This window comes from Pristiophorus japonicus, chromosome 11 (assembly GCF_044704955.1).
Source record: "Pristiophorus japonicus isolate sPriJap1 chromosome 11, sPriJap1.hap1, whole genome shotgun sequence".
NCBI classification, from domain to species: Eukaryota; Metazoa; Chordata; class Chondrichthyes; family Pristiophoridae; genus Pristiophorus; species Pristiophorus japonicus.
In genome coordinates this window covers 132,958,982-132,974,997 of record NC_091987.1, presented here as the reverse complement: position 1 = coordinate 132,974,997, position 16,016 = coordinate 132,958,982, and the positions used below count along the sequence as shown (strand labels likewise).

At 43.7% G+C, this 16,016-nt stretch overlaps 1 protein-coding gene across 1 annotated transcript in view; it reads right to left on the bottom strand.

The window, feature by feature from the left end:
• The window catches only part of LOC139275583 (glutamate-rich protein 6), a 154,608-nt gene that overhangs the window by 75,627 nt on the left and 62,965 nt on the right, over positions 1 to 16,016 (bottom strand). The window contains exons 5-7 of the mRNA XM_070892754.1: positions 13,843 to 13,917; positions 8,416 to 8,526; positions 8,125 to 8,237 (exon numbers count right to left, since the gene is read on the bottom strand). Of these exons, the coding sequence (XP_070748855.1) occupies positions 8,125 to 8,237; positions 8,416 to 8,526; positions 13,843 to 13,917 (299 nt within the window). The remainder of the gene's footprint in view (positions 1 to 8,124; positions 8,238 to 8,415; positions 8,527 to 13,842; positions 13,918 to 16,016) is intronic.

Sequence of the window (16,016 nt, the reverse complement as noted above, 5' to 3'; positions counted from 1 at the left end):
TTCCCCAAGGGCATTAACAGTCAATCACGTTGTGTAGAACTGTAAACTAGATCAGCTAGCGATGGTAGGTTCCTGTCCATGAAGTACATTCGTGAACCAGTTAGAGTTTTACAACAATCTTGATAGCTTTCCTTGCCATTTTTTGGTGCTTGCCCACAATTCATCAGATTTATTGAATTCAGTTTTACAATTTGTCTGGGTTGCTAATTCAGTACCATAACCGCTAGGCCAGCATATCCATAAAAGGTTTAGAGTTTTTGACTGGTTGTAGTACAGTAATGTTAATATTGAGTTTTTGACTGTGGTTGTAATACAGTAATGCTAATACTGAGTAGTAGAGGAAGGAATATAAAGAACATGCTCAAGGATGGGAAAAAAAAGCCCAAATGTCTGCACTGGCTTCTGACAGCCAGGGTGAACTAACTTTTTTCTGATACAACACTTTTGTTCAGCATAAAGCTGTTGGTTGTGAAAAAGCGAGAGGGTCAATATCTGTACACAAATCAAAGTTATAGATGCATAGTGGCTTGGTAACTATCGTGTTACAGCACTACACTGCCATTCAAAGGACACAAGTTCAAACTCCCGTCTACCATTATGGGGTATGCTGGAGTAGCACACTAGGTAGCAACATGCTACACAATTAGTGGTGGCTCTTGGGTTCTCAGCTGCAGTTCTCGACAGGACATGTTCCCAATCTCAGCCAGAACACCAGGTAAAGAAAAGACCACACATCCCAGGTGGCCTTGCACACCCAGGAAAACTGTCACAGAGCTCCATTGGCACAGGGTCAAGGCACTTTGGTCCCCTAGTCATGGAATAATGTGCGATGCCAGGCGACCCAAGAGGTGAACTAATCAGAACAATAAGTTGGACTCATATAGTGCCTTTGATAGCCAGGACCTTCAAGGCTCTTCAGAGAAGACGAAGAGCTGCCTAGCAGTAGTAGACGACCAAAAGCATTGTCAAAACATATATCTTAGGGGGCTTTTAAATGGGCGAAGGGAGGAAGTAGCAGCAAGGAGGAGGAGTTTAGGGAGAGAGAGAGAGAGAGAGTCCCAAAGAGTAGACTAATGCTCTGTCTCAAAATGGAGTGAAGAAAGAGGGAGGATGTACAGGAGGCTTGAGTCAACACTGAAAAGCACAAGCTAGGTTATATGACAGGAGGAAGTTGCAGTGACAAGGTGGGGCAAGACTATAGGAGGAATTTACCAATGACACATCAGGGAAGAGGGAATCAAATAAGACTGGCAAGAACAAGGATGGTGGAATTATGTTCAAATATGGCTGGAGAAAACTTGGGGACCATTTTTACATAGATAATAAAGAATTACATAGAATTTACAGCATAGAAACTAGCATGAAATATAAAAACTGATAGCAAGAGTTTCTACAGGTATATAAAAAGGAAAAGAGTGCTAAAGTAAATGTTAGTCCCTGAGAGGAATTAGTGATGGGAAAAATGGAGATGGCAGAAACTCTGAACAAATATTTTGTATCAGTCTTTATAGTAGAGGACACTAAAAATATCCCAACAGTGGATAGTCAAGGGGCTATAGTGGGGGAGGAACGTAACACAATCACAATCACTAAGGAGGTGCTACTCAGTAAGATAATGGGACTAAAGGCAGATAAATCCCCTGGGCCTGATGGCTTGCATCCTAGGGCCTTAAGAGAAGTAGCAGCAGGGATAGTGGATGCATTGGTTGTAATTTACCAAAATTCCATGAATTCTGAGGAGGTCCCAGCAGATTGGAAAACTGCAAATGTAACACCCCATTTAAAAAAAGGAGGCAGACAAAAAGCAGGAAACTATAGACCAGTTAATCTAACATCTGTGGTTGGGAAAATGTTGGAGTGCATTATTAAAGAAGCAGTAGCAGGACGTTTGGAAAAGCATAATTCAATCAGGCAGAGTCAGCATGGATTTATGAAGGGGAAGTCATGTTTGCTGGAATTCTTTGAGGATGTAATGAACAGTGTGGATAATGGGGTACCAGTGCATGTGGTGTATTTGGACTTCCAGAAGGCATCTGACAAGGTGCCACATAAAAGGTTACTGCACAAAATAAAAGTAAAAGGTTACTGCACAAAATAAAAGTTCATGGGGTTGGGGGTAATATATTAGCATGGATAGAGGATTGGCTAACTAACAGAAAACAGAGAGTCGGGATAAAAGGTTCATTCTTGGGTTGGCAATCAGTAACCAGTGAGGTGCCGCAGGGATCAGTGCTGGGACTCCATCGATATTAACGACTTGGATGAAGGGATCGAGTGTAACAAAGTTTGCTGATGATACAAAGTTGGGACGAAAAGCAATCTGTGAGGAGGATACAAAAAAACCTGCAAAAGGACATAGACAGGCGAAGTGAGTGGGCAAAAATTTGGCAGATGGAGTATAATGTTGTAAAGTGTGAGGTTATGCACTTCGGCAGAAAAAAATCGAAGAGCAAGTTATTATTTAAATGGCGAAAAATTTCAAAGTTCTGCAGTACAGCAGGACCTGGGATTAGTATGCAAGTACAGCAAGTGATAAAAACATAGAAACATAGAAAATAGGTGCAGGAGTAGGCCATTCGGCCCTTCGAGCCTGCACCACCATTCAATAAGATCATGGCTGATCATTCCCTCAGTACCCCTTTCCTTCTTTCTCTCCATACCCCTTGATTCCCTTAGCCATAAGGGCCATATCTAACTCTCGCTTGAATACATCCAATGATCTGGCATCAACAACTCTCTGCGGCAGGGAATTCCACAGGTTAACAACTCTCTGAGTGAAGAAGTTTCTCCTCATCTCAGTCCTAAATGGCTTACCCCTTATCCTAAGACTGTGTCCCCTGGTTCTGGACTTCCCCAACATTGGGAACATTCTACCCGCATCTAACCTGTCCCGTCCCATCAAAATCTTATATGTTTCTATGAGATCCCCTCTCATCCTTCTAAACTCCAATGTATAAAGACGCAGTTGATCCAGTCTCCCCTCATATGTCAGTCCAGCCATCCCGGAAATCAGTCTGGTGAACCTTCGCTGCACTCCCTCAATAGCAAGAACGTCCTTCCTCAGATTAGGAGAACAAAACTGAACACGATATTCCAGGTGAGGCCTCACCAAGGCCCTGTACAACTGCAGTAAGGCCTACCTGCTCCTATACTCAAATCCCGTAGCTATGAAGGCCAACATACCATTTGCCTTCTTCACTGCCTGCTGTACCTGTATGCCAACTTTCAATGACTGATGAACCATGACACCCAGGTCTCGTTGCACCGCCCCTTTTCCTAATCTGCCGCCTTCAGATAATATTCTGTCTTGCGTTTTTGCCCCCAAAGTGGATGACCTCACATTTATCCACATTATACTGCATCTGCCTTGCATTTGCCCACTCACCTAACCTGTCCAAGTCACCCTGCAGCCTCTCAGCGTCCCCCTCATAGCTCACACCACCACCCATTTTAGTGTCATCTGCAAATTTGGAGATATTACACTCAATGCCTTCATCTAAATCATAGATGTATATTGCAAAGAGCTGGGGTCCAAGCACTGAGCCCTGCGGCACTCCACTAGTCACTGCCTGCCATTCTGAAAAGGACCCATATATCCCGACTCTCTGCTTCCTGTCTGCCAACCAGTTCTCTATCCACGTCAGTATATTAGCCCCAATACCATGTGCTTTGATTTTGCACATCTCTTGTGTGGGACCTTGTCAAAAGCCTTTTGAAAGTCCAAATACACCACATCCACTGGTTCTCCCTTGTCCACTCTACTAGTTACATCCTCAAAAAATTCCAGAAGATTTGTCAAGCATGATTTCCCCTTCATAAATCCATGCTGACTTGGACCGATCCTGTCACTGCTTTCCAAATGCGCTGCTATTTCATTCTTAATAATTGATTCCAACATTTTCCCCACTCCTGATGTCAGACTAATGGTCTATAATTCCCCGCTTTCTCTCTCCCTCCCTTTTTAAAAAGTGGTGTTACATTAGCTACCCTCCAATCCATAGGAACTGATCCAGAGGCGATAGACTGTTGGAAAATGATCACCAATGCATCCACTATTTCTAGGGCCACTTCCTTAAGTACTCTGGGATGCAGTCTATCAGGCCCTGGGGATTTATCGGCCTTCAATCCCATCAATTTCCCTAACACAATTTCCCGCCTAATAAGGATATCCTTCAGTTCCTCCTTCTCACTAGATACTCGGTCCCCTAGTACTTCTGGAAGGTTATTTGTGTCTTCCTTCGTGAAGACAGAACCAAAGTATTTGTTCAATTGGTCTGCCATTTCTTTGTTCCCCATTATAAATTCACCTGAATCCGACTGCAAGGGACCTACGTTTGTTTTCACTAATCTTTTTCTCTTCACATAGCTATAGAAGCTTTTGCAGTCAGTTTTTATGTTCCCGGCAAGCTTCTTCTCGTACTCTATTTTCCCCCTCTTAATTAAACCCTTTGCCCTCCTCTGCTGAATTCTACATTTCTCCCAGTCCTCAGGTTTGCTGCTTTTTCTTGCCAATTTATATGCCTCTTCCTTGGATTTAACACTATCCTTAATTTCCCTTGTTAGCCATGGTTGAGCCACCTTCCCTGTTTTATTTTTACTCCAGACAGGGATGTACAATTGCTGAAGTTCCTCCATGTGATCTTTAAATGTTTGCCATTGCCTATCCACTGTCAACCCTGTAAGTATCATTTGCCAGTCTATTCTAGCCAATTCACGCCTCAAACCATTGAAGTTAGCTTTCCTTAAGTTCAGGACCCTAGTTTCTGAATTAACTGTGTCACTCTTCACCTTAATAAAGAATTCTACCATGTTATGGTCACTCTTCCCCAAGGGGCCTCGCATAACAAGATTGCTAATTTGTCATTTCTCATTACACATCACCCAGTCTAGGATGGCCAACTCCCTAGTTAGTTCCTCAACATATTGGTTTAGAAAACCATCTCTAATACACTCCAGGAAATCCTCCTCCATTGCTACCAGTTTGGTTAGCCCAATCAAGATGTAGATTAAAGTCACCCATAATAACTGCTGTACCTTTATTGCACGCATCCCTAATTTCTTGTTTGATGCTGTCCCCAACCTCATTACTACTGTTTGGTGGTCTGAAAACAACTCCCACTAGCGTTTTCTGCCCTTTGGTATTCCGCTGCTCCACCCATGCCGATTCCACATCATCCAAGCTAATGTCCTCTTTAATTTCCTCTTTAACCAGCAATGCCACCTCGCCTCCTTTTCCAACATCCTGAATACCCCTGGATGTTGAGTTCCCAGCCTTGGTCACCCTGGAGCCATGTCTCCGTGATGCCAATTACATCATAACCGTTAACTGCTATCTGCGCAGTTAATTTGTCCACCTTATTCCGAATACTCCTCGCATTGAGGCACAGAGCCTTCAGGCTTGTCTTTCTAACACACTTTCCCTCTTTAGAATTTTGCTGTAATGTGGCCCTTTTTGCTTTTTGCCTTAGGTTTCTCTGCCCTCTACTTTTACTTTTCTTCTTTCTATCTTTTGCTTCTGCCCCCATTCTACTTCCCTCTGTCTGCCTGCATTGGTTCCCATCCCCCTGCCATATTAGTTTAACCTATCCTCAACAGCACTAGCAAACACTCCCCCTAGGACATTGGTTCCGGTCCTACCCAGCTGCAGACTGTCCAGTTTGTACTGGTCCCACCTCCCCCAGAACCGGTTCTAATGTCCCAGGAATTTGAATCCATCCCTTCTGCACCACTCCTCAAGCCACGGATTCATCTGAGCTATCTTGCGATTCCTACTCTGACTAGCACGTGGCACTGGTAGCAATTCTGAGATTACTACTTTTGAGGTCCTACTTTTTAATTTAACTCCTAGCTCCCTAATTTCGTCTTGTAGGACCTCAACCCGTTTTTTACCTATATCGTTGGTACCTATATGCACCACGACAACTGGATGTTCACGCTCCCTTTTCAGAATGCCCTGCACCCGCTCCGAGACATCCTTGACCCTTGCACCAGGGAGGCAACATACCATCCTGGAGTCTCAGTTGCGGCCGAAGAAACGCCTATCTATTCCCCTTACAATCGAATCCCCTATCACTATAGCTCTCCTACTCTTTTTCCTGTCCTCCTGCGTAGCAGAGCCACCCAAGGTGCCCATGAACTTGGCTGCTGCTGCCCTCCCCTGAAGAGTCATCCCCCAACAGTACCCAATCAGGAAGGCCAATGGAATCTTGGCCTTTAATGCAAAGGGGATGGAGTATAAAAACAGGGCAGTCTTGCTACAATTATACAGGGTATTGGTGAGGCCACACCTGGAATACTGCGTACAGTTTTGGTTTCCATATTTAAGAAAGGTTATACTTGCTTTGGAGGCAGTTCAGAGAAGGTTCACTCGGTTGATTCCGGAGATGAGGGGGTTGACTTATGAGGAAAGGTTGAGTAGGTTGGGCTTCATTGGAATTCAGAAGAATGAGAGGTGATCTTATTGAAATGTATAAGATTATGAGGGGGCTTGACAAGGTTGATGCAGATAGGATGTTTCCACTGATAGGGGAGACTAGAACTAGAGGGCATAATCTTAGAATAAGGGGCCGCCCATTTAAAACTATGAGGAAGAATTTCTTCTCTCAGAGGGTTGTAAATCTGTGGAATTCTCAGCCTCAGAGAGTTGTGGAAGCTGGGACACTGAATACCTTTAAGACAGAAATAGACAGTTTCTTAAACGATAAAGGGATAAGCGGTTATGGGGAGCGGGCAGGGAAGTGGACCTGAGTCTATGATCGGATCAGCTATGATCGTATTAAATGGCGGAGCAGGCGCGAGGGGCCGTATGGCCTACTTCTGCCCCTATTTCTTATGTTCATTCAGCCCAGCTGGTCTATGCTGGCGTTTATGATCAACATGTTCATCTCACCCTATCAGTATATCCGTCTATTCCTTTCTCCCTCATGTGTTTATCTAGCTTCCCCTTCAAGGCATCTAAGTTATTCGCCTCAATTACTCCTTGTGGTAACAAGTTCCACATTCTAACCACTCTCTGGGTAAATAGGTTTCTCCTGAATTCCCTATTTGATATTTTAGTGACTATATTATATTTATGACCCCTAGTTTTGAACTTCCCCACAAGTGGAAACATTTATGAGAGTTTTTGCACCATTTTTCACATTGGCCACTTGATGGAGCACGTTACAAAAAAAGTGCGGTTTCGGCAATGGGACTTTGAGGTGTTTCTGAGGGGGGTGAGCGTGGCAGATCATTTCCTGTCACTACTAGGGATAGCCTACTTCACCAAGCTTTTGGGGTGGGCAGTACGGAAAGGTCTGTGCGGCAGACAGAGGATGCTAAATGCACCTGTTCTGGATGTTGTAAGGCAAACTGTTCTCCAGATTAACAATACAGTTCAAAGTAAATCAATACTCATGCAGATTTTCAGGCACTAACCAAACAAAAACCGTTAAAACAATACTCTGCTGGACGGATAAGAGTATGAAGATTCCTCAGCATCTCATGATTGGTAAAATTGTAAAACTGCCTCGCAAGTGCAATTAGACAAAGTGTCAGCCTTGGCTCTTGCCTCGGAGTCACTCCAGAGACTTGAGCACATAATCTAGGCTGACACTTCAGTGCAGTACTGAGGGAGTGCTGCACTGTCAGAGGTGCTGTCTTTGAGGTGAGATGTTAAACCGAAGCCCTGTCTGCCCTCTTAAGTGGAGGAAACTATTGGAAGAAAAGCAGCAGAGTTATCCCATTGTCCTCTCAACAAACAAAAAATAAGCTGATTATCTGGTCATTTATCACATTGCTGTTTGTGGGACCTTACTGTGTGCAAATTGGCTGTTGCATTTCCCTAAATTGCAACAGTGACTTCACTTCATAAGTACTTCATTGGCTGTGAAGTGCTTTTGGATGTCATGAAAGGTGTAATATAAATTTTATTGTTAAACAATGATAATGCCTCTACTTAAAAAAAAAATTGCATGAAATAAGCATTTAAAAAATTTAGGACCAACCCTTGCCTCAGGACAATGAGTTGGGTTGGAGAATTGGGTACCGAGGTCAGCACCCCATTCTGATTCGAGGCACTCTCGATTTACTGGCCAATAATAACCGGACACTGCACTGCACTGTGTGCTGTCGCTGCTGCCTTACCTTTTAGCTAGTTTCGCTTTTGCTTCATTGATTTCCAATTCCGTCAGATAGAATCCAGGGTGCTCAGAAGGGATTTCTTCGAGATCTGGATTCTCATCCCGGTTCATCAGAACCTGCCGATATAACTCCCAGCTCATGTTGCAACAAAAAAGCTGTGTGCACAGAATTGTTGAAGTTCTTTTTTAGTGCTGCTCGACTACAAGACTGCAAACCTCAATAAAGAAGAGTATGAAATGGAAAGCAAATGATCACATTCAGTTTCAAAAATCACTTCCGCACAAATTCTTTTACCTCCTCTGGACCTTTGAAGTCTAATTCCGCTGGGTCTGGGAAGGGCAATCTGATCTGATGACAGTATTCACAAATAGTGGCATTTGTGCTGCTGATCATAAGTTGAGTACGCTAAGGAAAGAACAAAACACCTTGCGTTTATATAACCACCTTGAACAGAATAAAAGATCCCAAAACGCTTCACAAGAGGTGCAAAGAACTGGACTCTGAGCAGCTGGAGCGAGAAGAGTTTGGGATGGGTCTCGAGGCAAGGTCAAAGAGGCAAGGTTTTGAAGGGAGGGGGAAAGAGAGTCAAAGAGTTCCAAAGTGTGTGGGGTCGAAATGGCTGAAAGCTTTGCGATTTGAGGATGGAATGGGGGTGTGGGGTGGGGTGGGGGAGAAGGGGGCCAGAGTTGGTAGAGTGCAAGGTGTTTACAGGAACATGGAGCTGAGGGAGGTCACAGCGATAAGGAGGAGCAACATCACGTGGGCCTTGTAGAAGGGAACAAGGATTTTGAAATTGTTTGGTGCGGGAGATAGGGAGCCAATGAAGGTCAGTGAGGATCGTAAACATTTATATTCACATGGATACAAACCGGCTAATTCCATGAATATGCAACTACAGATACATTGGGCAAATCACTTTAGTTTACAAGATCACACTTCAGAAATTAATGACGGGGTTTATCATATTTATTCGGAGAGACTCATGCACAAGGCTACTGATGGGAAAAATGGATGGAATCCAGTAATTCTGAAAATAAAAACCCTTACGCAATGTAATAAAAATGGAATGTGACTTATTCAGTAAACATATAGCCATGAGCCTAATTCCAAACAGAGGGAATCACAGAACACACGTCTTACCCCAACACCCCCATCTTCCTCCAATATTGGTCAAAAATCTCAAAATCACAGGTTATAAGGGCAGAACATAATTTAGTCACTGTATACTAGCGACCCTACTCCTGAAGCAACGTTGGTGTCAAAGTTCATGGAGGGGATGTGTCAAAGTTCATACAGTGGAGGTGTCAAAGTTCATGATGGGGAGGTGTCAAAGTTTATAGAGGGGAGATGTCCAACATCTGCTGACCTGCACCTCCTAACAGATGAGATGAAGGGATCTGTTTTGAAGTGGGGAGGGGGGAAAGGTTTCAAAAAATTGGATGCGCAGATGTGTTCAAGGTAAATCCAGCTGTTCCTGCATTTCGAAACCTGCAGGGTAGCACTCTACCAGAGTTGAGTAATACTAGCGGATGTCCCATGGCACTGCTCATGGTAGGTCATTAACATCACCTTGTATAAAAGGCAGGTACTCTATAGCATTAATCAGGGCCAGAGTGTTCTCGTGGAATAGTTTTGATTACCGAAGCGGGGGGACGGAGAATTTTCCATTTTATTCCCCCTAATTGGCCTGGGATATTTTCTTGAGGATGTAGTCGGGAGTGTCTGTATTGTGACGCACAAGGCATCGCAATAGTATGGGACAGGCTGGATGGACCAGTGAGTCTTATCCTATCTGTCATTGTCATATGTTCATATACAGTGTTATAAAGACCCTAATGTTCCATGGGGAGACCACTTGTTTTCCACTGTGACTTCAGTGTCAGACTGGAGGACACCCCGGAAATGTAGCCTAAGCGGCCGTTATCACCAATCCCAAGTTTTCTGCTGATTACGTCAGTAGTGTGATGGTAGCCCTGCAGAATTTCTGGCCAGAAGAAGTTTTATACCACATAGGCTCCAATTTATTACACAGCTGCTAAGATGGCACTGTCTTTAGGGTGACCTGTCTCTTTAAGATCACAGGATCTAAGTGCTGTCCATTAGAGCTTAAATGCTGCTGCAGAGGGAAGCTTGCAGATTGTCAGGGGCCTGTAAGCTTTTGGCTCCCGGTAGATCTGTAAACTTCCTTCACTCACAGTAAATGAGATATAGTTGACCTAAGCATTCAATGATTGGGGGTGCCCACTGTAAGTCTAAAAAAAGGAATATTATACCATGTAAAATTAGAGTGCAGGTGATGTTTCTTTAAGGATAGAAGATGTAATCACTGCAGAGTTTTTAAAATTCATTCTCGGGAGGTGGGAGCCACCATTTAATGCCCCTCTTTAGTTGGTGGTGGGCCGCCTTGAACTGCTGGTAGCGGCTTGATACAACTGATGTGGCTTGCTTGGCCACTTCAAAGGTCAGTTAAGAGTCAACCACATTGATGTGGGATTGGAGTCACAAACAGGCTTGATATGAATGCTAGGGTCACTTACAGGTGAGGCTGCAGACCAGCATTTTGAATTTGTGGAACTGGTATGTTCTTTGAAAGAGAGGCAGAGAGAGCTGAGAACACAGCAGTTTAGATTGTTTTACATCTTTAAGAAAGCGACAAGTACAGGAGGTAGAAGGTGTAACAGTACGAATCATTGTTTAAAATTGTAACTTTTCCATGCTTACAGGTACATTGGCGCTGTTCAGTTGTTTTTGATTTGTTTTAACATAATTCTCCATGGCCACCTGCGTCCCTTGAGACAATGGAAGTCAAGGCTGAACAAAAGCTAGGACCCAATCAGGTGGGAGAATGATGGAGTCATGTGGCAGAATATGTTTGCCCAGGTTAGGAAGTACAAGTTTAAAATTTGCAGACGACATCAAATTGCGGGGTATAGTTAATACACAAAGTTGACGTTAATAAACTTGCAGAATGGGCCTGTCATTGGCGAATGATTTTTAATATAGATAAGTGTAAGGTGGTGCATTTTGGTAGGAGGAATAAGGAGGTCACATACCCCTTGGAAAATAGAGACTAAATGGACTAGGGGAGCAAAAGGATCTAGGGGTACACATTCACAAATCATTAACAGTAGCAATGCAGGTAACAAGGCCATTAAAAACAAATCAAACAAAGCACTGGGGCTCATTTTTAGAGGAATAGAATTGAAAAGCAAGGAAGTTATGTCAAACTTGTATATAATCTTGGTTAGATCCCATTTGGAATAAGAACATAAGAACATAAGAAATAGGAGCAGGAGTGGGCCATATGGCCCCTCGATCCTGCTCCGCCATTTAATACGATCATGGCTGATACGATCATGGATTCAGGTCCACTTCCCTGCCCGCTCCCCATAATCCCTTATCCCCTTATCGTTTAAGAAACTGCCTATCTCTGTCTTAAATTTATTCAATGTCCCAGCTTCCACAGCTCTCTGAGGCAGCAAATTCCACAGATCTACAACCCTCTGAGAGAAGAAATTTCTCCTCATCTCAGTTTTAAATGGGCGGCCCCTTATTCTAAGATCATGCCCTCTAGTTCTAGTCTCCCCTATCAGTAGAAACATCCTCTCAAGCCCCCTCATAATCTTAAAAGTTTTGATAAGATTACCTCTCATTCTTCTGAATTCCAATGAGTAGAGGCCCAGCCTACGCAAACTTTCCTCATCAGTCAACCCCCTCATCCCCGGAACCTTCTCTGAACTGCCTCCAAAGCAAGTATATCCTTTCGTAAATATGGAAACCAAAACTGCACGCAGTACTCCAGGTGTGGCCTCATCAATACCCTTTATAACTGTAGCAAGACTTCCCTGCTTTTATATTCCATTCCCTTTGCAATAAAGGCCAAGATACCATTGGTCTTCCTGATCACTTGCTGTACCTGCATACTATCCTTTTGTGTTTCATGCACAAGTACCCCCAGATCCTGCTGTACTGCAGCACTTTGCAATCTTTCTCCATTTAAATAATAACTTGCCCTTTAATTTTTTTCTGCCAAAGTGCATGACCTCACACTTTCCAACATTATACTTCATCTGCCAAATTTTTGCCCACTCACTTAGCCTGTCTATGTCCCTTTGCAGATTTTTTGTGTCCTCCTCACATATTGCTTTCCCTCCTATCTTTGTATCGTCAGCAAACTTGGCTATGTTACACTCAGTTCCTTCTTCCAAGATGTTAATATAGATTGTAAATAGTTGGGGTCCCAGCACTGATCCCTGCAGCACCCCACTAGTTACCAATTGCCAACCAGAGAATGAACCATTTATCCCAACTCTCTGTTTTCTGTTAGTTAGCCAATCCTCTATCCATGCTAATATATTACCCCCAACCCCGTGAACTTTTATCTTGTGCAGTAACCTTTTATGTGGCACCTTGTCAAATGCCTTCTGGAAGTCCAAATACCGCATCCACTGGTTCCCCTTTATCCACCCTGTTCGTTACATCCGCGATAAATTCCAGCAAATTTGTCAAACATGACTTCCCCTTCATAAATCCATGCTGACTCTACCTGACCGAATTATGCTTTTCCAAATGTCCTGCTACTGCTTCTTTAATAATGGACTCCAACATTTTCCCAACCACCGACATTAGGCTAACTGGTCTATAGTTTCCTGCTTTTTGTCTGCCTCCTTTTTTAAATAGGGGCGTTACATTTGCAGTTTTCCAATCAGCTGGGACCTCTACTGTGTACAGTTCTGGTCTCCATATTAACATAAGGATATAGAGGCATTGGAGAGGGTGCAAAAAGGATTTACAAAAAAGGTTATAACTATCAGGAAAGGTTGAACAGAGTGGGGTTCTTTTTGCTAGAAAAGAGAAGGCTGAGGGATGTCCTGATAGAGGTTTTTAAAATTGTAGGGGTTCAATAGGGTAGGCATAGCCACTTGTGGAAGAGTCCAAAATAGGGGTCATAAAGATAAGATGGTCAATAATAAATCCAATAAGGAATTCAAGAGAAACTCCTTTACTTAGAGAATTGTGAAAATGTGATCTTGTTACCACATGGAGTGGTTGAGGCAAATAGCATAGATGCATTTAAAGGGGAGCTAGATAAATACATGAGGGAGAAAGGAATCTATGGATATGTTGATAGGGTGAGATGAAGTAGGGTGGGAGGGGGCTTGTATTGGAGGAGCATAAGCACTGGCACAGACCAGTTGGGCTGAATGGCCTGTTTCTGTGCTGTGAATTCTATGTAATTCTATGACTAATTGTGACTGAGAAGTATAACAGGGAAATATTACATGAAGTGCTCCACAAAAGTGTCACAAGACATTTGGGATGGTGACGGTGCATACCATGTACAGAATTTAAATATTTTTCCAACAAATGTGTAGCATTTCTCAGGGTGTTTTCAGTCAATAAGGCTATCAAGTATCTTTGTGTGTCCCGCCACCGAGGTTTTTCCAGCAGGCATTAGCAATCGGTGAATTTCTTTGCAGTTTTACAACAGGACAATTTGCAGTTGTTAGGAATATTTATTTTTGGATGAGATGAAAGACAGTATGACTGTAAAATGTCTCTCAAAAAGTATTTAAACAACCAGGAAGTGGTGAGGAAAAAGGAGTTTAGAAGAAAATAAACTAAACTAGTCAAACAATGTAGATCACAAACTGGAAAGAATAAAAACTACAATGACATATACGAGAAGTCAATTATAAAGCAACAATGAAATCTGCTCACATAATCAACATCAGATTGGTCAGTCAGATTTTCAATATCAGACTCTCCACTTTTCGTCTTTTGCTTTCGTTCATCCTTCATCAAAGGAGAAACAGAAAGTGAGAGCAAGAGTAATATTCATGTATTTTTACATAATCCTTGTAGTCTCTTGATCCTTATTTCAAAAGCTGTGTATGCTATTTCTTTTTCATTTCATTACTTGTGCTCCAGAAATGGATAGCATTAGCACAAGATCTCTTCATAGATCTCGGACACTCAGGGGCCAAGTTTCGGCCTGAGTTGCTCCTGTTTTTTTGGAGCAACTGGTTTAGAATGGAGTATCTTATAAATTGCAATTCTCGTCATTTAGTTTGCTCCTGTTCTAGTCAGTTAGAACAGTTTCATTTTGGAACAGAATTTTTTTTTCAAAAGGGGGCGTGTCCGGCCACTTACGCCTGTTTTGAAAGTTTAGGCAGTGAAAACTTACTCCAAACTAACTTAGAATGGAGTAAGTGAAGATTTTTGTATGTTAACTTTGCCTTAACTTTACAAATCAGGCGTAGGTTACAAATTAGGCATAGGGAACGAGGGGGGGGGGGTGGTGAACGGAAGTAATTAAATTCTACAATCATTCAACAGACATACTTATACAAATAAAGATCCAACCTGAATAAAAATTTATAAAGAAAGCAAAGATTAAATATTCCATGTTCCTACCAGTATGAAGCAGCAGCAGCCTTCGAGCTGCGGTGCTTCAGGCAGGCCTTCCTTCCATCAGTGGCTGGATGGCAGCCGAAGAAATAGCAAGCAGCTTTCGAGCTGCGAAGGGGACCGAGGCCATTCGGCCACGCGATAGGGGCGGCGTCAGTGGCTGGACGGCAGCCGAGGAAACATCAAGCAGCTTTCGAGCTGCGAAGGGGACTGAGGCCATTCGGCCAGGGACAGGGAGAGGCAGACAGATAGACACTTTTAAACTTAAATTTGCAGAATGGGTGCTGTATTCCCAACACCACGTATTATGCAATGGTTCGCCATCAATTCACTGCATAGGAGAGAATTGATTAGAGCTCACCGCACCAGGAACGTCATAGCCCGCAGGTTGATGGGCAGGAGACCTTACCCATGTCGACAATATCGAGCCAGGCGCTCGTACCTGGACATGAGCGAGGCTGATTGTGTCAAAAGGCTGCGTTTCCGCAGAGAAGTTGTCGCTGAGATCTGTGATATGCTGAGAGCAGATTTGCAGCCCAGAAGCAGAACGCCAACTGCCTTGTCTGTTGCAGTGAAGGTAACAGCTGCACTTTCTTTCTATGCCTCGGGATCGTTTCAGGCTACAACTGGAGATGTGTGTGCCATCTCTCAATGTGCAATACATGCCTGTATTTACCAGGTCACGGCTGCACTGTATGCGCGAAGGAATGACTTCATCAATTTCCCAATGACCGCACAAGCGATCCATGGGAGGGGGCTGTGGGCTTCTTCAGGATTGCTGGCTTCCCAAAGATATAGGTTGCATTGATTGTACCCACATAGACTTGCGAGCACCTGTGGAGGATTCTGAGCAGTACCGGAATAGGAAAGGTTTCCACTCCATCAATGTGCAGCTCGTGTGTGACGACAAGCAGCGCATCATGTCAGTCGATGCGAGATACCCTGGCAACACCCATGATGCGTTCATCCTACGTGACAGCGTTATATCTGACATGTTTGAGCAGCAGCCAGAAGGGCAGAGCTGGCTACTGGGAGACAAAGGGTACGGCCTGACCACCTGGCTCATGACGCCCCTACGCGTGACACGGACAGAAGCTGACTGTCAATACAACATGGCGCACATTGCGATGCGCAGCATCATTGAGAGGACCATTGGCATATTGAAACAGCGATTCCGATGCCTGGACCATTCCGGAGGACACTTGCTATATTCTCCTCAGATTGTCGGTCACTTCACTGTTGTGTGCTGCATGCTCCATAACTTACCATCATGAACTGGTAGTGGAACCAGAAGACCTACGTGAGGGTCCAGTGCATGATGATAGTATTACAGAACAGCAGGATGTGGATAATAACGACGATCAGGAAAGCATGCAAGTGCCTGATGCCGGAGCACGAGGTCGGAGGAGGGCCGTCCATCATGCCCCTTTAACGATTGCTCGAGCCTTGCGCCAGCAGCTCATCCATGAACGCTTCAACTACTG